Below are 24,140 nucleotides of genomic sequence, written 5' to 3' on the forward strand. Positions count from 1 at the left end.
CAAGGACAAATCTATCAAAGAACCAAATACCTGTCTCGTTTCTTCATCTGATGTAAAAGTCACATGTTTGCAGTTCTGCTGGCAGGTCACAAAGTAGTCTGTCATTTCTTCAAGCACCATGCTTCTACTTTCTTGTCACTCTCGCAGGTCTTTCAAGCGTAAGCGATGCTGGATGTGGCCCCTGTAGCATTTCAATAAGACCAGCTTAGCCTCAGTCTGTCTGTATAGTGGGAACAGCATGGGGAGGGAGGCTGAGGCGGGGGGATAGACAGCTCCCCTCTGAAGGCATCCAGAGCTGCCTGTGCCTGGCGGATCACTGGATGATAATAATGGGACACAAAAGCCCAACTCGCCACTCAATTCCCTGTCTGGGACCATTGGTGTGTAATATCAAGCTCCCTTGGGCTCATATGTGCTGGCACGGGACATCTCCTCTTCTGTATTCTCCACTCCATGTCTTGTCTTCATCACTAACCTGCAGTCTAATGTGAGTATCATGAGCTAGTGGATTTCTCTCACCTCAGTGGTTCCTCTCTGTCTGCAAGGCAAACTTTGAGAGGCAGACTCCTGTTTTTCACGCGTCCACGAGGAGACAGATGCTCCTCTGTAGCTTAGACACAGACACTGCTCTGGTAATTAGTTGCTAATAATAACTGTAGGTTTTGGTGTTAAACTGCCCTGAGAAAGAGGGATTTGAGAGTTGATGAGGATGCTGTCTACAGCAATTTATCATCATAGTATATAGTTTTAATCTTTTAAAGTCCCACTTTGATCATCTTTTGATCTTTTGTAAAAGTGTATCCACTTGTCTTTTAATTATGATTATGCCATTTTTACGCAAAAAAAAAAACCTCTGCAAAGACACAGTTAATTATAAATTTACCTCTTGTGGGTGGAACTGTTGGCATAAGTCTGCCCCCACATCCCATCATCCCTCACACACCCAACTTAACAATACTGGTGCAACAAAATATGGGCAGCAATATTGGAGCTATATAGCTATATATGAAAACCTGAACTGCAGCTTTAATCTTAATTTTCTTTATAAATGTCCTCCATTCTCAGAAAAATGACACAAGGACATGTGAAAACCACCAAAATGTGATTTTTACTGAAGTGGTTCTTTCAATAAAATATGTCATTAAAGCTATATTTCTATGACTAAACTCTCTCATTATCAAATTATTTAACATTATAGACAAGAAGCTTGTTAATATACCAACCCTTATCCCACAATTAGATACTGCCTTTTCTTGTATCCTAAACGGTGAATGAGTCATTGACCTATTGATCCTGCAGAGGAAGACGGATTCATTCATTTGCTGGTTAGCAGGAGCTTCGCTGCTGTCCATCAACCTCAAGGAGGTTCCCTTATGCAGAAAGAAATTGCTGCTTGGAAGCAATTGGAGGAAAATGTGAGACGTGATTAGCTCAGATGTCATGGTTTGAACTAATCAGAGCAGTGCAGATCGATTGTTAAATTACATTCATGCAGTTGTCATTTATGTGGCACATTAAGATAGGATTTTGTTCATCTACCACACCTGGTGCATTGGACAGCTGTTTGTTTATGATGTCAGGTTAGAAATAACTTTCAGAGGCCCCTAAATGTTATGTGGAGGGAGGAAACAATGCATTCTTTTTATGAGTATTTCCTAAGTTTAAAGAGAATTAAATGGTCTTGCAAGCGAAAGCAATTTTTAGCTTTATTTATCCACCATTGAAACAAACAAGTCATTTTGGGTAGACACATCCTTGAGAGGCATTGAAATGTTATCACCTGTAGATCTCTGCTAAAGCAGTTCACATCCTTATGTCTTAAAATCTAAAATCTTATAATATAAAGTCATGGTTCTTTTGAAGATGTCCTTTTTCTATGTATCAATGGCATTTGATAGTAAAACACAGGGAACAACAGCAAGCCGGCGCTTTCCATTAAACAGTCAGTGCGATCATGTCATGTTGGGATGACGAGGTCAGGCAGGGGGCGTTGGCAGGCACCCCACTGGACAACAACACTGTCAATGTAGTGGAGGATAAAGCCCAATATTTATTTTTATGACTGTCAGTTGGATTTATGTTCAATAAGCACATTGCTTGTGTAGATGAATTTGTTTTGTATACAAATATATTGTGTTGCAGCTGATGTGTTGTAATGCAGTGGCCTCTGTCCAGATGATTCCGTATAGGTTGTTGGATAGTTAAATGCTCCAAGTGTCATTAGCGGGATAAAACTGGAGGCACTTCAGATAAATACATTCATAGTTAAGAGGTGGGTGTTGAACATTTTCTATTTATAATCCAATCATCCATGACATAAGAGAGCAAAATGCTGCTGCTGGAGATATAGCAACGCATGAAGTAATCATTTTCAGAAGGGTTTGTGCTCCTGCAGTGAAAGCAGTGCTATAGCTGATATTAATGATGACCTCCTCTTCAAGCAGAGACCCAGATCAATAACACACTGATGGTATTCACCTAATTGTTTTCTCTATGGGCTTAAGACAGGTGCATTTGTAGCTTTGCCTTACTAGAGGGCCTGCTTGGGCACATTAGATGCAGTACTCAAGGTTTAACGGCATGGTGGATTAATTCATTATCATCATCAAGCATTTGGAGATCGCTGGGATTCATAGAACACATGTCTGAGTGATGACTGTTTGTCCTCAGTGTTCATCTCAGTCCTGAAGTTTCGGATCAGTTATTCTATGTGTTATCAGCCCAAAAAGGTCTTGTGCATCCTCTCGTGGTTTTTAATATTTATCTAATATGGTGTGCGCATTAGAGGTGAGCCTCACCACCTTTAACCATCTACAAAATATTGTAAATTAGATCTAGTAGCCTGATATTGAATATAGAGCACACATGTTTTAAGGTTTTGAAGTAATCTCAACACAAGAGCAGTATTGACAGATAATTTCTCAAAAAGCGAACTATCATTGTCAGCTGATTTAAACATGTTTGCAGAAAGGTTTCGCTGATTTGGTTGGGATTGTGCCACCATGAAGGCCATGAGCACACAGACGACAAACCTATATCGTGTTTTTGTGGACATTATTTGAAATCTTGGAGTTGGATAACAAACTTGTCTTTTACATAGAGAGAAGCAGTCGTATCTTATAGGGAGCACAGGTGTGTCTTGCAGTTCCCTGGAGGACCACCGTAAGGGACTTCATGTAAATGGAACGCACGATTTAAAATGTGGCATCGTTTTTAAGTGTATCTTAAAGTATTTGTAAGGATAATTTCAGTTACACGCACTTATGACGTACGGGTGATGCTGTCGCACAGTCTCCTAACGCCACACTCTAGTCATTAGTAAGGTGTGAGGACTGGCTCCTTACTGACTCCGCGCCAAGGCTGCACGCACAGGGTGTGGTGGTGATATGTAAATGCTTGTAGGACTTTCGTAGGACGGCCTCATAATTGACACTGTCTAATTTTCTACATTGTAAAAGTCAGGCAGCATGCAAGCACCAATGGGACCTTTTTGTAGTGTGCAAGATTTTGGGGGTTTAAAAGAAAGAAAAATCTGTATGACGTGTCCGCGTCTCATCTACCTTACCCTTACTTACATTTACATGTTTTTTAAGTGTTTGCTATGACTAGTCACCTGCAGCGGGCCTGTAGAAACAATTGTGCATGAAAATGTTTAGCACTATGGGCTCGCCGAGTGGTCTACAGCTTTGATATATGCCCCTTTTTTTTGCCTGCAGATGACCCATATGCACTCTCCTAAAGGGAAGCTATGACTTAGGCTCTATGTAAAATAAGATGAAACCACATTTATTTAACTAGAAGTTAATTGTTCACCCTAAAATCTGAGATACTTGTTTTTTATTTTACCTCAAAGAAGGATTGCAAATAGTGTATACTGGTTATTACCGTTTGTCAAAGCACGTTTTTAAAAAAAAATATGGCCTATTAGATATTAGTCCGCAGTGATGATCAGTAGAAAAAGTCAGATGCAGCATCACACATACTGGGGGGGTTGCTTTTACCTAAGTGTCTTCATCATCCAGCGATTGTTTCATATCAGATGGGTATTGTCAAAACACAGAGCCAAGCCACTACAAATGCCCATCTTCTGTTTTTTGCAAAACTGCACCACTAATTCTATAGAAGGCACACTCTTGGGAAATTTTGATGAAACACACTGATGCAATAAACTTTCTGCTGTGCAGTCAATTTGTTGAAACAGATGCTTTGTATTGTAGTCCTGTGTTGACCAAAGCATGCCATAGAGGTCATAAAAGTCTCCTTAAATGTATCGTTTCTGAAAGAACATCTTTTTAGAAGAACAGTTTTCATTGTCAGATTATGTATTTCTGGATAAACTGTTACTGATTTTGATCAAATTTTCAGTGAAGGAGAGGATCATGCTGAAGGGGACTAACAGAGTTTCTTTATTGTTTAATGGATGTTAAATTTTAAATCTTTATTACCTAATCAAGAGCTCTACTTATAGTATAGGAGATGCCTGTTTGTCTGGTCATTCACAAAGCCCCAGTCCTGGGTTTCTGTCCCTCGCCAAGCTCAGCCAGGCCTGCCTCGTGACGCCACTCCAAGCCCCAGCTGCATGTTGTCTCCTGGTCCGTCACTCCCACTGTCATCCGTCTGAGCCTATGAGGAGCCAGCGGCCGCTGAACAGAGAGCAGGATTATTTCTGCAGCTGCCCTGTTGTGGTAGTGAGGGCTGGTTACAGCTCTGCGATCTGATAAGCGACTTATGGCTGTTGGTTAGATTTCTGCAGGATCTGCTGTCCCCTCCAGCTGTTCTTTCCATTCACAAATGGTGGGAGATTCAGATGGAGCTGTCATCTCTGGGACTTTGATTTCCATGAATAGATTGTGGCTGCTCTGCAGCTCTGCCCACTGAAATATTTACACAGCATGAATGAAACATGTGGAGATCTTCTTTTGGTGGCATAAGGAGGGCGTTCTTCCGATTAAGAGATCACAGTCTACAGTCATATCAAACTAACTTGAGTTTATTTATAGATAGCCTTGGATTAAAGTGGCAAACATTTCCAACAAATTAAGTAAAGTCATGTGTCATAGCTCCTTTCCTTGTTATTTTTCTGTGCTTGTCAGCCTTTGCTGCTGTTTTCTCATCTTGATTGTGGTTTGGCTGCTGTTCATTTTCTTATCAAAGCCTCAGTGACTGGAAGCTCGCATGCCTCAGAAAACCTTCGGTTGGAGGCAGTTTGGCCAGGGCACACACCTACCTGTAGTTATTGAGCACTTATTAGTTTCTTTGGCTGATGTTTCTGTCCTCTGTATCTCACCTAATCAGCATCCACTACATCATTTACGCTTATTTTTTTTTATTTAAAGTGTTCGTTTGAGGTCAAACTACCGGTAGTTATATTTAGCATATATAAATGTGTGAACTGTTTGGTATTTAACCCTGAATGCTTCATGTTGGTCTGTGTGCGAGGTCTAAACTTGACTCTGCAGTCATTATTCTTCCTGCCTTTAGATGCTGTTAATCTCGCTTGTGTTAACAGTCGTGACAGCAATATTTTTTCCACTCCGAAGGCCAACATGTTAGATCAACTGGTTTCATAAATCTGCAGAGGTTGCATTTTTATTTACCTTTTTTTTTTTCCAAACTGGTAGACATTACAATGTTAGTCTTGAGAGTTGGCTTAAAGTCTCACTCTAATTTTTCTTCTATCTATTTTCAAAGTGCTCCCAGTGGTCTTTTAATTATGATAATGCCGTTTTTAGCCAAAATAAAAAAATAAAAAAACTGTTGTTTTCATGGTCAAAGTTTCTGCAGAGGTGCAGGAGTTTATTAGAAATTCACATCTGAGTTGTGGGTGGTACTGTTGGTAAATCTGTCTACGCACCACCCTGCTAGCTGACAGCCCCTCACAACTCCAACGTGCCATTACTGGTGCAACAGTACTGGAGCTATGCAGCCGTACAGTTTTGAGTCAGATTCGAGCTTGGATGAGGAAAACAAAGACGTACATGGATCTAGTCATCTACAAGTGGATGAATCCGAATGGAGCGTAGCAGGTTGCTTGGGGCTCGCTCAGCCTATTTTCCATGTCACAAATAAGCTCGTTTTGAAACCCTTATTAACAGCAATTTAAATAAATACTAAGATGCGCAATTTGAAATAATCTTCTTTAAATAAGTCCTCCATCATGAGAAAAATGACACAAGAACATATTAAAAAAACGAAAACTGATTTTCATTGGAGTGGGTCCTAAAGTGCGATCTTGTGCAGATCTTTTGCAGTAGAGTGTGTAGAAAAACCTCAGAAAGTCCAGCGGTCATCTACTAATTAGATGGTTGGGGGTTTGACCCTGCTTTAATTTCTCTGTCTCTTTGTCCTTGGGCAATACCCCAAAAATGTTATTCGGCAGGTGCAACAAATGCATAGGTTGCATAAATTGAAGGTTGAGGGTGTTGCCGGAATGTTGTATATAAGTGTTCATTAACTTTCCTGAAATAAAATATGCTACTACAGCATTTTTTTTTTTTACGGTTAAATGATACAACCAAAACAGTTTAGAAAAGGTTTATTTTGTGATCTTGATAAGATTTTGCTGTACGTCTCCCAGTAACTTGTAGCACGGCGTTAGGAATAAGGAAAGACCCGCATGTCTGGGCCAAGCTTTTCTGTGCCAGATTTTTCCCACTGGGCACGGAGCTCTGAATGCGTGCCCCTTGTGGCTATTGTTCCACCAGTCTGTCTGTTGGCTGACACAAACGATAATCCTGACGTCTGGCCTCCATCCAAACTCATTACGAGACTTGGTGGCATTGATCCTTCCTCTGGAGGCTTCAGAGCTGTGAGCCACGGTTATCCTCCAGTGAGCTTTATTTGGATCTTTATCACCCCTTTCTCTATTCTCTTCCCATAAAAGTTACTATTGGGCTGGGAATCATAGGCTATTTTAAAATATAACAGTTGATACATGGCCCTCTTCTTGATAACATCACAGAACAAGGATTCTATTGATGAACCATTAGACATAAGCTGTGAACAAGCTAAAATGGTTCCAAGCGTCATTCTGTGAAGTCATTAAGTAGGCATAACTGGAGCAGAGAATTTGTTTACTGCAACTTTCTGGATTTCTTAATATATGAGTATTTGGAGACCAGTATGTGTGCTTAACATGTATCAAGTTACTCACATTGCCCTATCAATGCCTTCCCAGCCCTTAACCCTTATTTTGTGATGGGGTCAAAACTGACCCATTTTCAAGTTTATGCCTCAGTCACAAATGCCCCTATGGGTGGATACTGGCTGTCTGTGGGCAAAAACTGGGCAAACTTATACGGGGCATGCAGGTGGTACACACAGACATGAAGTCATAGACCGCTTGATGAGCCCGTAGAACTACGGCCATAATGTGAGTGGTAAGTTGTAGCAAACACTAAAAAAAAACACAAGGGTAGCTGAAGTCGGTGATACGCAAGCACGTCAAACAGAATTTTCATTTTTTTAACCTCCGCCAAACCCTGCACACTGTGCAATGATCCTGTTAGTGGTGTTCAAGTAATAAGTGTGTGCCCGATGTGCGCTCCTTGCTTTCTGCCTGTCTGTTGTAAATCAGGAAATTAGACAATCGGGGCGTAATGTGTGTGGGGACATCCTACAGGCATCCTATATATGCTTGCGCATCACCTGCAGACCTTGTGCGTGTTCTAGGGCTGCACGATATGAGGGAAAACTCGCGATATGCAATGTTGGTGATTTCTATTGCGATGACGATATAACTTGCAAAACAAATAGCAAAACAACAAAAATCATATTTCCCATTTCACTGCAGTTTAATTTAAACAAGAGTCAACATACCTTAAATCAGGGGTCGGGAACCTATGGCTCGCGAGCCATATATGGCTCTTTTGATGGTCACATGTGGCTCGCAGACACATTTTTATTTTTTTATTTTTCATTAGACCAGTCCTTCTCGGGCGCGATGCGATGCCAGAGGCGCACAGTAGTAGCGGTGCTTGGAGAGAAGGATCTGCGCCAGCATTATCACTTTACTATTATCTATTATTTCACAGAGTTTATACCACCCGGAAACCTGTGAATTGCCGTGCCTAAAACTGCGCGCCCCCGTCTCTGAGAAAGAGCGCGCAGTAGCGGGGACGGGATGTGAGAGGGAGAAAGCAGAGGGTGAGGGTGGAGTTGTGGGCTCGGTCAGTAAGGTGAATCGCGCAGGGATTGTAAAAACGTAAAACCTGCTGCCCGTCACTCACTACAGCGAGTGAGTGTGTGTTTGGCTCCCCGTCTGCATGTGATCAGTCTGTCTCACATTTACAGAACATTCAGACCTATGATCACGTTTAAAGTATCAACGCCTGCATGAAGCAGAAACTCACCACGTATCAACCAGACTAAACCATCAGCAAAACTACCACGAGAAATACTCATCATTTATTAACAACAGCATAACAATGTTATTAAAAATAATCCACAGACTTATTGTCCTTTAAAAGTGTTGAAATTATATCAAATGCACACATTCACTTGAATATTTAGTTTTAAACATATTGTCGCGGACTGAGTTTAACTTGGCTGTTGGGCCGCGTTAAAAGTTCTGGAGTTCCTTGAACGCATCAAGCAGAGATCTGATTGGCTCTTAGTTCTGTCGCTCAGCCTGTTGTTAGTTAATTTGGACCAATGGGGTTCAGCTATGGGCCGAATAAGGGAAATGGGAGGGCTGCAGCGGGAGCAGGGGAATATAAAGTTGGGAGAAGCTCTCTCGTCTCGGCGGGAGAGATTCAGGAGCTGCTGAATTAATTTACGGCATTTGTTACAGCCTGCATTAACCAGAATAAAGAACCTTAAAAGAGGTTAAGTCTCAGTGTGGGAAAAGGACACTACATTATTGTATGGCTCTTTCGAAATGACATTTAAAAATATGTGGCGTTTATGGCTCTCTTGGCCAAAAAGGTTCCCGACCCCTGCCTTAAATTATACTCCAAATAGAACTAGTCTACCTGGAGGTGAGCATCTTAATTCATCCAGGGCTTCATCCGATTGGTCAAATGCATAAATGGATTTATTTGATTTGCTAAATACTTCAAGCTGCCATAAGATTGTTTTAGCACATTTAAAGTAACCAGTTATTGCGATTTTCACCGTCCTTTTCGATATGCATATTTCACAGTTCAATATTGCGGTAACGATAAATTTCCGATTTATTTAGCGTGCTCCATTTGTGCACAGTCAGTAAGGAATAATTACGCCCACTTTTCAAATGACTAGAGTGATTTGAGAAAATGCGCATTTTCCACCAAGGAATAATAGGAGCCGTTCCTCTGAGACGTGTGCTGGTAGCTGAGCACTTTATTTTCACACCGTTTCAGAGTCTGAGGCCAACAGACAGATGTAGGGAAAGAGCATGTCAGAAAGTCCTTGCTGATAGCCACCTATAGTTATTCTATTTTACTAGAACTGTTGGTCAGTTGGTTCTGAATTGCACACTTGTAGCTGTGTGACATTACCATGTCGATGCTAAAGAAAAAAACAGGGTTTAGGGAAAAGTTTTGTTTTTGAATCTATTCAGTTTTAATGGACTAGTTTTAATGCAGAAATTGCTGACAGAAAAGGGTTGACATGTAGATTGTTAAATGCACTGCTTCAATGTGCTCCACTGTATGCCCCATTTTAATCCTAATCTATTATTAACAGAGTTGAAACACGCTAATATTAGCTATGTAAAATGAGGTGCTATTTCTTTGTCAGCTAAGACTTGTGCATCCCCTTTGTGTCAAAGCCAAAAAAGCAAAGCCCCAACTGCAACTGGTGCATTGCAGCACCTGGTTGCTCCCGCTCTGAGGCTCCTGCTGCTAAGACTCATTAAGAACAAAGAGACACAATATCTGTCATATCCATGCAACCGGTCCAGCTTCACACCAAGCGGTGCTGCAGGGACCACCTACGATGGCTCACCAAATGTTTTACTTGCAAATATAAACTAAATCTATCCACTTATGCAGGATTTTGCTCCATGATTACCTCAGCTGGATCTGAGCAACTTTGAGCTTTGACACAGTGCAGCATTGAAAAAACAAAGGCATTTACATCTTATTATTTTGTCTTAATTTTTAAATGAAAAACATCGTTGCCTCTAAAGAAAAACCAAGCACTTAATAGTTTGACAGTATCCTGCCCATGTCCTTATTTTCCATCCTAAATCAGCATGGCAGCATTCGCTTATAGGCGTCCTTTTTAATTTTTTTTGTCACCTTTGCTCACCGGGCTGTTACCACCTGTCATCGCAGTGTCACCAGGTGAACTGCTGGCAGCAACTGTTTTCAAAACCAAAGCGAGGATAGCTCTTTCCACGTAGATTTACTCAAGTTAGGGCACATCCACTCCAAAAACTCCTTGCATGAGGTTAATGGATGTTCTTCAAAGGCATTGGACAGCGCTATGGTTGTAAATTCAGCTATGAAATAAACATTTTTCTTCACCGGAAAGATTTTAAGGATATTTTAAAATCAATTCTGGGAAATCAGATTAATTAAGAAATGTTGATGCCTTGTTTACAAAAAAACATGTACTTACAACCAAGCTAACCCTAACACACAAACTAAAGGACGTGACCACTGAATCAATACTGTTACTTCACTTGCCCAGTTCAGCCCCTCTGGTGATCTGACATGTTGCATAATAGGGTTGGGATAACCAACCACTGTTTACCCTGGTGACCAAACAACCTCATGTATTTATAGTTCCAGAGCACATGTTAAGTAGAAAACCTTTTCCTGTCGTACCTTTAAATTACTCTGCAAAGTGGACCAGAAGCAGCAGAAGAGCTGCTTTGAAGACGCTCCAGCTCAGACTGTAACTTAAGTCGGATTGGGATGAGTGTAAGGTGAGAAAAAAGATGGAAGACAAAGATCAGGGAAAGTTGCAGGTTTCACTTTGGAAGTAACTCCTTTTCTGCTCGAGTTCCTTGACGTGAAGGAAATGCTGCAGAGGAGAGGAGTGGGGTTACAGCGGTATATCCTGTGGCCTCTCTGGTTTCACCACCTCATGACTCTCAGCCCTCTTTCCCCCTCTCTCCCGCAGCGCGTGGCCTTTTGCCCGCTTTAAACTTCAAGGATTACTATATTCGTAGTTGCGGAAACTATGCAGGGCTTACCTTACGTACCTAAACACTGCTACCCTAATAAATCAGTGAAGGCCATTCAGGAAATTCTAGATCGCATTCTTGCAGTTTCACAATCAAGAAACACAGAATACTCAATCAGACTTGTTTTCTCATTTCAGTTGCCAAGTGTCTGTCTTTATTTACAGTTAAACAGGTGCTCAAAATACCTGTCTTGGATAGAACCAGATGTTGCAAGAAAGGAGCCATGCAAAGATGTCGCCTTTGTGCGACAGAAAACAACTTTTTCTTACACATCAAACAGTTTTTAGATGAAAGTAGTAGAAATTCTGACTTCAGCTACAACAGGTGAAAACAAAGATTGAACCTATTTACTCTGAATATTTCAAAAGCCTTATTTGGGTTACTGATACGAATGCTCCAAACACTTCCAACTTCTTAAGATGCTGAATTTGAACAAACCTTTAAAAAGTTATTTTCTTTTCTGGGAGAGCGAAGCATCTCTACCGCCTACATTCAGCCTCCGTCATGTGTCAGGAGAGCTGTTTCCAACTTTGAGTGGGAGCAGAGAACACTTGGATTCCCAGCGTGTTCTACAAGGGTTTCGAAGACACTTTATGAGTAGACTATTTAATGCAGTGTTTCGTTTGTATTGAAGTAAAAGGACATTTTTTTGTGTGCCTTTTAACACAAAACCTAAACTTTCGAGTCAAAACTTTTATTTGTCCCAAAAATGCAGAAAATACCTTTTTTAAAGTCATTTCCAAATCTAAATTGCAGCCGCTTATCTATTCCAGTAGCCTGTGAATCTGCAGGAATTCACTTTGTGTAGGAAATTCCACCTAAATAACATTTCCTGGAAAATATTAACCTAGAATAGGAACAGGGCAAGCTACTCAGTGTTTTAAATTTGTGTTTAAGTAATCCGATTTGGGATTTAAATTGTATTTCTTTATTCATTTTATTCTTATCTTCATCATGCCTACTGAACCAAAACTAATAAAATGCATTGAAAAGGTATATCTCTGACATCAACAAAAATATTAAGATCAGACTGTTACTAATTCACTGTTAAGTTTTTGCTTGGTTTCACTACACCTTTTCTTATGAATGCTCTGGACTACTGTGGCCCTTGCGTTCAGAAATGTGTTGTCTAGTTCTGTTGTATTTCTATGCCATTTGCTGCACTTCAGTTAAACCTTCCTAAACACCCTCTGCTTTCATGAAGATCATAATTCCAACTTCATTTTGTCATCAGTGTTGGCTCAAAGCTGAGGTACGCACACTAAATCAGCATGACTGTCTATCATGGATACCAATCAGAAAAGCAAAACAGACTCTTAAGCTAAAAGCTTGTTTCAGTGCCATTGTACTAAAAAAACAAAAAAATACATCAAATGGATCAGAGCGAGTCCATCACAATTTCAAAAACGGACAAGTATGCTAAAGTTGTTTAAAAATTTTCTATATTTTATTTTATAACTAGCCCCTCCAAAGCTCCAAGTAATCGCAGCGTTTCAGAGGTATTGACCTGTTCTTTTCCTGCCTTTGAAAGAATCCTTTGATGGATTTTAGACAACAAATCAAAGGCATTCCCGATACGTTTTATGTCTCACTTTTAGAATTCCCCACTGGAGAGTTTGTAAAACCGGAAAATATCTTTTCTTGCAGGATATGAAAAGACAGAGGACACTTCAGAGAAGACATCTTTGGCTGACCAAGAAGATGCCCGACTGATGTACCTCAACCAGCCACAGTTCACCAAGTTTTGCAGCAATCGAGTCAGGTAAGGAGAAAATTAGAAGAGACATTGCTGTACAGAAAGCATGATGGAGTGGTCCAATGTGGTCCAATCATAAAACAGCTTAGGCCAATAGGTGTTGGAAGGGATTTTGTTGTGTCGGTTACTGCAGTGAAGCCTTAATCCCGTGCACAGTACGAGGGTTGACTCGTACAGGTGCTGGGGGGTTTTGGGATGTCTGGGCCGTGGAGCGTTGTTGAGAGGAGCGGCTGCATCTTAAAGGGAGCCCAGGTGTGTCTTGTAGTTCCCTTGAAGCTTGTGCAGTCACCTTAAGGGACATCATGAAAAGTGAATGTACAATTGTTGTGCATTAAGTGTATTGTGAAGTATTTGTAAGGATAATGTAATTTACACGGACTTCTGAGGTATGAGGGATGTTGTTGTTTGGTGTTCTTACGCCACGCTCTAGTTGTGCACGTGCTGGCTCCTTACTGACTGCGTGCAAATGCTGCACATGGGATGTCCAGGATGCCCACACTCATGCTGCACTTTTCACTTCCACAGCACTGACGGGCTCCTTGCACAGTGCGCATGTGTTTAAAAAAAAAAAAAGAAGAAACATTTGTACAATGTGCCTGTGTCTCACCTACTACACCCTTATTTACCCCTGCATGTTGTATAAGTGTTCACAATGACCTGTTTCTCACCGCATGCTCAAAGAAAAAGATGTGCATTAACATTTTTAAGCTATGGGCTCACTGATTGGTCTAGTATGATCGTAATATTTCCTGTGGGCCACCTGCCTGCCCCATACACATTTGCCCATTTTGTCCACAGACAGCCCATATCTACCAGTAAGGGCAATTGTGACCAACGCACACAGCTAAAGTTTGCAGTTTGTTTGGCGTGCTGGCTTCTGAGACACAGCACCCGGTTCTCTCTGCCCACACAGTCTGACATCTTAGTTCCAGAGGTGTTGGAATCCAGACTATGTGGCTGCATCTGAATGTGTGTCCCTGTTCACTTTATTACCCTGCAAAGTCACATCCCCACGTCTTTGTTTCTTTTTCACCCCCACCCTGTTGATGCGTGACATTTCCTCTCCAGTTCATCTGGATCTGATGTCATGTTGCAGCCATTTATTAGGCTGCGGGAGCTTAATCAGCTGCTCCCCACATGTAAACATCTCCTGTTGTCAGGGGTATGAACCATAACAATGGTTAGAAAGTGCTCGAACAAGGAGCCGAAGCCTCCAATAGAAAGGCGTCCATCCATCATTTAAAAACGATAAGAAAAAAAGGAAGAGAATGGGCACTGCAATTATGATTGAAGGTGATGACAGAGAGGCTTTTATCAAGCCCTGATGAGTACAAGGGACTCTCCACAGCACAGACCTCATCTGTTACTGCAATAATGGAGGCATCCACACTGGTAACAAAACCTCCGACTTAGTACTGATTTTCGCATGACTTTTTAAAACGTATAAAACTAATGAGCTTATGTGTTTTCGTCGATGACCGGTGACTATTGATGACGTCATCGAGTTGTAGTCACGTTCAGATTTGAAGACACTGCGTTTACGTAACTCTTCACTTGCAGAGCTAAATGTAGGAATAGGGAGAAGCCATGGGGTAGGGAATTCATTCAGATTCGGCCATAAATGCATTTTTCGACTATAGTGCTGTTTGAGAATATAAAATGGAAGCTAAAAGCATCAGACTTGACAAAATGCTTCAGCAACAGGCTTTATTCAGCTGCCCCATGATAGCTGTTATCTCTCCTGACAGTCATCAGAAGACATGAACACGTACTCTATCATAACCACTCATCCTTGACAGTGATTGAATAATGCTTTTGGTCTTAGATCATGTTACACAAATATTTAATAAATGACAGCCATTAGTGTAGTTTAGTCATTCCAAAAGAAAAAGAAGTAGAAATGTTCAAATTGATTTTAAATATTTATGTATTTGGATTTTTTAATTTTATTTTAGCCTGAATAAATTGTTACGTTTTAGTTAAATCTATTGTACACTTATCACTGAGCGAATGAAACTTGTTTAAAACATGTACATGGCTGCTAGTCAGCAACTCTTTTTAAAAAACATTTTTGTAGGAACATTCAGAGAATTCTTATCCAGATAAAATTCATGTCTATCTGCTGGATTCACATCACTGCGGATGCAGTGGTACAGATGTTTCAGACTGACCTTTTTTCTCCTGTTGCTTCTCCTGGAGGAGCGCAGCGTTTGGCATCAAAGGTCAAGATTGCTCAGGCAGGCCGTCAAGGAATGTTACCGTTAGCTTTTCTGCTGCATGAACAGTTCAAACTTTAGGTCTGCACTGACTCAGCTTTCAACCAAAGACCATTAAGTGGAAAAATAAATCCCTGACAGGATATGTACGATCACAGGTAGGGTCAGTGTCAACCGTCACATGTTTGAAATCCGGTTTCCTGAGTGATGAGCTTCACTCACAGCTGTTCTTGGGATTTATTCTGTGGGTTGACTAACCTTTGATTTGTAGTCTCACATGAAGACATCAGGTCCATTTTAAGAGTCTTTCCGGTCAAACTCACAACCTACCAGGCAAGTGCAGTACTTCAACTACATGTGTTCAATAATATTTACTAGAACTAGTTAAATGGGTGAACAGCTATGTCCGTGAAAGTTCTGTGTTGGTATAAGTTTGCAGAACATCATTTTAACCCATTTCCCCCCCAAAAAATCTGACAAACCAGATGCATTTAAAGGCTATAGCTAAAATAAAATTGGTAAAAAATATACATGTTTAATTTGTTATTTTGAGTATTTCTATTATAAAAATCCAAGAAAAAAATCTGTGTGTCATGGAAAATGTTGGAACGTCTTTCAACATGTTAAATGTAGACAGCTACAATAATCTTAGACGGATCTTTTTTGGATTTGACACCAAACACACTCAAGTGCATCAACCCAACAATTTCTGAACAATGTGTATCTACCAACAAGTACACAACTTCTGCTTGTACCTGTCTTTTGCTCGGATGCTTTGATCTTTACATTTCTAGCTCACATCTCGGAGGCAAAGGCTGCAGTTTTCTCTAAAACCAATTTGTTCAGCAAGATTGGCTGTTGTCTCAAAGTGACCTGTAGCGGCTCAGACAGCAGCAGGGTTTGTGATAAATGATGAAACCAACCTTACAAGCCGAAAACACTCACACTTTTGTTTGTCTTGCTTGATCTCATCCCCCCCCACTCCAGCATCTCCTAAATGAAAGCGTTTCAGAGTGTTGTGAGCTGTTTATTCAGCTGCATGTGGGATCTGGTTCCAGTGTAATTCACAATCCAACCCGTGAGTACAGGTGTGGCTCTGCAAACCATCAAACTGTTGATCTTCCATTAGATGCTGCTCGTATAGAAAATGTGTGGGCCCAAGCACAACCTGCTTAACCCGGTCCAGGTTGGTGTGTAGTATTTAGGCCGACTTGTTGACTGGGTGGATTAGTTTTCATTTTCTGATGTGTTTGAGCTTCTCATTGCAGCGTGACAGTGTACCAAAGGTAAATATCAAGCTGTGCCTGTGAGTTACCCATTTCTCAGAATGTTGTCGCTCGTATAAGAAAAGTGGGGTAAAATATTTACATACGCCGATCTGATTACAGTATTCTTTATTTTTTTCTACTTTTCTTCTTTTTTGTACTCTCAAAGTGTTTGGTTGCTACTAAATGAAAACTCAAAGAAAAAAAATAACAGTATTTGTTCTTTAGGTTTTTCTTTGTTGCCACAAAGCCACAGTAACATTCTCCATGACCGTTTATAAGACACCTGAGAAGTTTTCAATGCAGTTTGGGCCCACTGATGTATTCCCGTCTGCTATCTTTTTTTACTGTAGTCAAATGATGACAACATCAAACCTAGATTGATGATCTAAAAATATTTATGATATCTGAAAAGCTTCTAGAGTGAAACCTCGGATTGTTTAGGCTCGTCAGCTGAATATGTCATGGGCTTAATCTAATTATTGCTTGCTTTATATTCTGATTTACAGCATGCTGGCAGCATTTGCTGGCTTGCAGCTGGAAATAATCTCAAAAGCAGAACAGCTTCTGGACAGAAGAGATTGTTTTTTTTCTTCTTCTCAGGCTGACGTTAATGAGCTACCTGCTTTTTGCGAGGCTGGCCATCAAGAAAACCAATAAAGTTTTTACTGCTTGGTTCTAGACCAAAGGGAGAAAGGCTTAAAATAAATAAATAAATAAAAACCAAGAGGCAGTGATGACGATGGCGGCTGTTGACCTGAATGTACCAGACCTCCATGACACCTCCTGCAAATCCATAAAGCAATTATGCACGCAAGGCAGCACATGGACGTATTCCATGATCAATGATGCAAGAACAATTATAAGTCAAACGTGCTGTAGAGGGTTTGTGGGAGCTTAATTTGAATTCATAGGCATTCCTGGTATTCAAGAATGCATAGAGCATGGCTTTATTACTTTATTTGATCATTTTGCATAAACACAAAATAAAATGTAAGACCCTTAAACAGTCATTGAGAGGGATGTTTTTGGCACGATTAATTCAATGTACCGTTAGAGAATTGCAGTAAAAGGTTTTCACAGTTTACTGTCATGAATTAGGGCGAATGCGGATTTTAAAAAAAACAGATCTAAAAGTTGGAGATGTGTGTAAGAAGAGAAAAATAAACGCATTAGAAGAGAACAGCCATAAAGTGATGGCTTTAAGGAGACAGATTTTGTGACTGGGAGTGGGAGGCCTGCTGCAAAGGTAGAGCAGTTGACATCTGATTTCAGGTTTGGTTCCGGCCTTTCCCATTTATGTGTTGAACTGTTATTGGGCAAGATGCTCGACCCCACATTGTTCCTGGTGGGTAGAAGTTTGTGCCAATGCAAGTCAACAGACACACCATCAGTGTGTGTGTGTGCATGGAAAAAAGGGACTGTGGCTGTAAAGCACTTATGCCCATAAAGCAAAGTAGAACCATCATCTACCCTCATCTATTGCTATATGTAAGAATAAATGACTGAATAAAATTTCATGTTTTTTTTCTAATTGAAGGAAAATGTAAATAATTAGTCATACAAATGCACCCTACAGAGACACACAATCACATGAGAAAAACGAATGTATTTCTGCTTCACTGCATTTGCGTCTAACTCATTCATCTCTAAAGGTTTTCTCTTTATGAAAACAATTAAGAAGCAGAACCATCTTTTTATAAATCAAAATGTATTTTTGTTGACTATGTAGTCAACAATGTAAAGAGTTTTGGTGTTACATCTTATGTTACCTTTTTAAATATGCTTTTGTTTCATTCGTGTTTTTGTCTTTGGTTGTACTTTTGGATTGTGTCTACATTGAGCTTTGAGGACTCTTAATAGCACAATCACAGACTTATGAAATTTGAACTCTGTATGCAGTATGTTTTTATTAAAAATTTTTTTTATAATATTTTATCCTCCAAATATCAGATTCAACTGATTTGCCCAGTTTCTTGTCATATTCACTTCTGAGTTAATACATTTTTCAAACAAAAATTAGCATAAAAATAGTACCTGTATTTTGGACTATAATTTGCTTTGGAGTATGCAGCCAAAATAAAGCATAAAAAAGGAGAGAAAAAAAAATCACATTCAAGTTGCACTGCGGAAAAGTGCAACGCTTCTGATCAACTCTTGGCGCTATGCTCCGTTCATGCTATATGCAATTCGCGCATCAAATTAGTTGCTTTCCATACATGTATTATTAAAGTTGACTCTTCAGATGTTTTTGGGGGGAACTACGGTCTAAAGGTTTTAGCCTCATCGCTACATGGAAGCATTGTTTGTACATCTCACATACAGTCAATCCATGCAAGACATGGATGCTTAAAGATGAGGTTTTTATTTTATTTTGTAGAGCTCTACCAAAACAAGGTCTCCATGTCTGGGTTCATGAGATCGTTCAGAGACTTTCCCAGCACGTTGAGGTTCACTCCTACTGTTGGAGCTTGGTCGGAACGACTGCTGCTTTCAGCGGTACTTCCGTCCCTCTTTCACCCAGTTTGATGTCTTGCTATCCCGCATTAATCCTAGGAGAGAAAAAGTAAAGATAAGAATAAAGGTGGGGTTTCATTACTGTCTCAATGCAAATAAGCAAAATATCATAGTTAAAGAGAGCTAACCGATTCTCCTTCATATTGGTTTTGATCTCCACCCGCACATCTGGCTTAGCGACGTGTTATCTTTCAGCGGCCTCTAGAGGTTGTTAGTGAGAAAATAACAAACATATGCGCCTATTTGTTTAAAAAAATCACATATAACTCATATCTGTGAGTTTTTTTATTTTTTATTTTTTATTTTGTTTTATTTTTCTGTGATTTATGTGAATTCCCCCCCGACCAAACTACCGGTAGGCAAAAAACCACTACTACATTATTTTCTTTTGTGCTCGAGAACATGCAGGAAGTAGAATAATAAAATCCTCCGTTAAGTTTGATTTTTCACCATTAGCACCATTTTGTTTCATAACTTGGTTGCCTTTAGGTGAATGTGTGACCACGTTGATACTTTGCTGGAAGTTGTTTGACAGCTTTTGTGCAAACACGAGCATGCACAGCACTGCCAGTGGCTTGGCTTCCAGCATGGCGTATATCTTCTCCTAAAGGGGCTGTTCTTACTGGCCTCTTTAGGGCAGCTTTAAATCAGCCTGCTGGCAGTCTGACTGCAAGGAGCTGCTGAAAGGTCCTTTAGTCTCAATATCCCACCATTCATCTGCAGATCTCTGACCCGCTGCCAGGAATTGATGCCCCCCTCTTCCTTTAATCAAATTATCTTTATTATAATGGCCTTCAGTGGTATCCAATGCACAAACAAAGCTAAAACTATAACTAGAACACAAGTGTTGAGAACTGTATCTGATGACCCATTGGCAGATTTGGCAACTTACACTTTTTCTTTCTGTCTTGTTTTTGTCTGTTGTTTTTTTCGTGCCTTGGGACCGGCTTGCTGTGCGATCGGTTTTCAGCACGGCCAAATATAACGTCCTCACCTTCCTTCCTCGGTTCCTGTACTCACAGTTCCGCAGAGCAGCCAACGCCTTCTTTCTCTTTATTGCACTCTTGCAGGTAAGATACGTTTTTATTGATAACTTCTTTTTTATTTGAAGTGCTGCATTTGATTTTTTTTTTTTTTTAAATCTGAGACTCAACACACACACACAAGAGATTATAAGACACTCTGGAGCTTAATGATCAGTAGAGGTAAAAGGCCTCTCCTCAGTTTTTGTCTTAAAGCAGGCCTGCATTAACAGGAGCTTTGATGATGTGGTAGGACTTGGTTCAGTTTCCTTTGAGAACCACACAAGGTGAGTCTTCTTTACTGGACTTGTGGATGTGGTGACCTTGAATAAATCATTCATGCAAATGAGAGAGGCACACAATGAAAAATACAGTCAGTGCACTAAAATACCAGCTGGATCCCGAGCTCCTTTAAAAGGCTTTCTGTTCTGTGTCATTTGACCCATGTTGGCTTTTTATTGTATAAATACCATGCATTGTTTTCGGGCTTAACTTTTATTTTGTATTTAACATTTATTTTACCAGAAAGTCCCAATGAAATGAATCTCTTTTTTTAAGGGAGACCTAGGCCGAAAAGGCACCATCACAATGTGTGTTGAGTCTCAATAAGCCTCCTAAAATCATAACCCTATTTTTATTCATCTTTATGAGAGAGGTTGGGGTCTGATTGTGTTTATTCACCAAAATTCCAGAAACGAGTGTCATGTTTTTAGGGAAATTGATACAAAAAGTCAGATTTAGCTTTTAACCCCATGTTTCTTGGTCTAAATTTATTAGATACAGGATTGTGGTATATAGTCTTGTACTTTCAACAGCCTGTATCTAATATATGTATTTTTTTTTCTTTAGCAAATCCCAGATGTGTCTCCCACTGGACGCTGGACCACACTGGTGCCTCTGATTTTCATCTTAGTTGTTGCTGCTGTCAAGGAGATAATTGAAGATCTGGTAAGGCACCATTTTCTTCATTTAGTTATTTACCGTAAATTCCGGACTACAAAGCGCACCCGATTACAAGCCGCACCCACCTATTTTCACGTGTTTAACTAATTTTATACATACACAAGCCGCGTCGGAGTACAAGCCGCATGAATTAGGAAACATTGTCATCCTGATGGATCATGTCCTGATTCACAGAGCAAGTGTGATTTATTAGCACACAGTGGGTGGAGTCAGCTTTCCCTCAGGCTCATGTATTTAAGTTTATTTACATCTGCCAAACAGTATCCACCTCTATTCTCTTCACAAGTTCCTCAGTTATGGTTTTTTATTTTATTTTTTATTTTTAACTTATTGACAATCCAGGTATCATACATAAAATTACAAACAGTAACCATATAATCAACATTACATCCCTCAGTTATGATGAGGAAATTTACATCCGCGATCCCCCATTTCCCATGAGTCTTAGGGGCTAAAGGCGGGGCCAATGCCCGGCTCGCCATACTGTTGTACGTGTTTAAGAATGAGCAAGTATCAGCAGTGCATGGAGGGGTGAACGGGTACAGCTCTGCTTCCGCTTGTGTTGCGGCAGCGTTATGGGAGTAACAGGGCTGGTTAAAAAACACACCGGTAAAATAAAGCAGCGGCGACTGAAAAGCGCGCGCCTCAGCGCGATACGCGCGCCTCCTCGCGGCGCGTGGGTCAGAAGTTTCCTTCCACAACAAACACTGTTGTTCCGCGGACGCCTCGAGTAAGCCCTGGCTGCAGCCTGCAGAATGGCTCGACGCCTCCGCGCTCCCGCGCGCTCCTTGTCTCCCCTTCCTATCTACTCCGACAGCTCTGGCCAGGGCGGCTTCAAGGAGGAGCGCTTCGTCCCCATTGCGCCGGTGAACGGAGCAAATCGTGTCTTTGCAGAGCAATCGGACTTAATACTGTACGTTTTGTGTATGAGGGGCGGATGCGTTGTTACGTGTGGGAGCCTTCAGACTGCCATCGGCCCCGCAGCTCACACGACACGCAGTCTCCAGCTCACACGGAGGCTGTGAGCGTTTCAATGCAAAACTCCGCTCAGTCCTTAATAACCGTTAAAACGATCACGTCAATTTGTGTTTCCAGTCGTGTCCCGACAAAATAAAGGCTGATATTATTCCCACATATTTACGTGCAGCCGGCCGAGTCACTATGACTCAGAGGTAAATGCACTCCGGAGCATGCGCTGTTCTCTCCGTCACACAGCTGACCGGCTTTTCCAAACCCGTTGGTGATGGTGGATTTTTTCACGCTGCTTTTAACGATTGCTTTTAACTTGAAAGCTTCATCATATTGTAGCGGCGATCACGTGCACGTTGGGTCTAATGGCACCAAAGGATTCTGGGATGCGGCTGGGCATGCGTGTTTCGTTTTGTTGAACCATGACTGAAGTGTCTAAGACCTGAAGTGAGGTCCATGCTGTTTGGCTGCTTAGAGGTGTGTTGAAAAATAAATGACTTACGTTTGGTGTTAGAGAATTCAAACCGTTCACTGTGTCCGAAAATACGTACACGGCGGCCGCCAATAAAATCCATAAATTAGCCGCGTCACTGAATAAGCCGCACGGCTGTAAGCGCAGGAAAAAAGTAGCGGCTTATAGTCCGGAAATTACGGTATTATTTTTTGTCTCAGGTTTTAAAATTGTTGGGTAATAAAAAAACAACGAAACAAAACCCAAAACAATCACTTTTCTTAACATAATTTGTTAAAAATAATCTTAAGATTGTCTTTTCCACTTTAATGGATGCGACACTATTTAACCTTTTTAAAAACTGCATTCACACCAAAAGCAATTCACGTATCAGATTTGTATCCTCCGCCTTCCGCTTCATGCGTGCCCTAGAAATTTCCCAGAAGTCTCTGTGAAAACCATCGAGGGTCACTCGATTGTCGAATATAGACCACAATGGGTTGTGTCTGAACTTTTTTTGCGAACAAAAATGTATCTAAATGTATTTCTTGAATAAACAATCAATGTTTTAATCTATGGAACACAGTGGAGTCATAGAAAAATCCTCCTCTTGATTAGTTTTCCGTTTGTAAAATCTGTGACATTATATTTGCCGTTTAAAAAAAATAAAGTAGTGAGCATGGTGTCTGAATTGCTTTAGAAATCCAGGGCACTACATAGTCCCACACAACATAGTTTTTTTGTTAGTTGGGGAATAGGGAAGGAATTCAAACATAACCTTAGAGCAGGGATGGCCAACCCTGGTCCTAAAGAGCCGCAACCCTGCCTGTGTTACAGTCCTCGCTGACAAGCCTGGTTAAACCATCAAAAGGTTTGTCACACGACACAATCATAGTTTTAAGTGAAAGCTGTTTTGTGTTCCATAGAAGACAGGGTGAAAATCAAGAACAGATAAATAAACGCTTATTTTGTTGATTTTAATGCCGTTATTTGCATTAGTCATGAAGTCACATGTAGAATTTTGTCAAAGTAAATGAATGTATTATTTTAACACACTGATCAGATGGTCATCTCTGATTTGTAAAAGCTTTGTGACATCAAAAAGATATTGCATATATTTAAACTTGACAGTAGTACATTTCTGTATTTGTTTTGGAACATTTCCGTTTAACCTTGAGATCAATTGCGGGTTAAGCTACTCATTGGTTCAAGTATTTTTTTGTTGCTAAGTGTTATTTTTTCGAGTTAGTGAGCATAATTGTCGCTCACTCAACAAGAAAAATCTTCCTCTTTTAGGGATTTTACCCATCAACGCTTATAACAGGAAGTTGTCTCTCTATCCGCAGTACATAAACCCAACCTTCTGAATGGTATTTCTTGCTCTAAAGTGGGTTAATGGGCCTCTAGTCTGTGCTGAGTGCTGTGCTGTTTACAGTGGAGCAGAGAAGAGGGAGTGAAGTGTATTTGACTCCAGAAGGATTTTCCCCATCAGACACACCGGTGCCAACGCTCACATTCATTTTGAGAGTCGCAGCTGTGCCCACTGCAAGCGAATAATCACCCGATGAATTAACCCACATACTGAACACTCGCACAAAGTTCCATCCAAACAAGCAACCGTCAGGAAAGTCTGAGTTGTTGAGCAGAGAAAGATCAAACTGTTTGACACCCTGATCATCTTTTAAACTATTGTTAAAGCCTTCCCAGTGGTTTTTTAACCACGAGTATGCCAGCTTTAGCCAAAAACCTGTTGTTTTCTAGGACATACAGTCAGGACCATAAATATTTGGACGGAGACACATTCTTTCCAATTTAGTTTCTGTACATCACCACTGTGAATTTTAAATGAAACAACTCAGATGCCA

At 40.6% G+C, this 24,140-nt stretch overlaps 1 protein-coding gene across 4 annotated transcripts in view; it reads left to right on the forward strand.

Moving 5' to 3' along the window:
* The window catches only part of atp8a1 (ATPase phospholipid transporting 8A1), a 121,810-nt gene that overhangs the window by 5,670 nt on the left and 92,000 nt on the right, over positions 1-24,140 (forward strand). For all 4 annotated transcript variants that reach the window (XM_023958984.2, XM_078953532.1, XM_023958985.2 and 1 more), the window contains exons 2-4: positions 12,764-12,878; positions 19,841-19,940; positions 20,742-20,840. In XM_023958984.2, coding sequence (XP_023814752.1) covers positions 12,764-12,878; positions 19,841-19,940; positions 20,742-20,840 — 314 coding nt within the window. The remainder of the gene's footprint in view (positions 1-12,763; positions 12,879-19,840; positions 19,941-20,741; positions 20,841-24,140) is intronic.

Source organism: Oryzias latipes, chromosome 10, assembly GCF_053564925.1.
Source record: "Oryzias latipes strain Hd-rR chromosome 10, Olatipes_Hd-rR_3.1".
NCBI lineage: Eukaryota > Metazoa > Chordata > Actinopteri > Beloniformes > Adrianichthyidae > Oryzias > Oryzias latipes.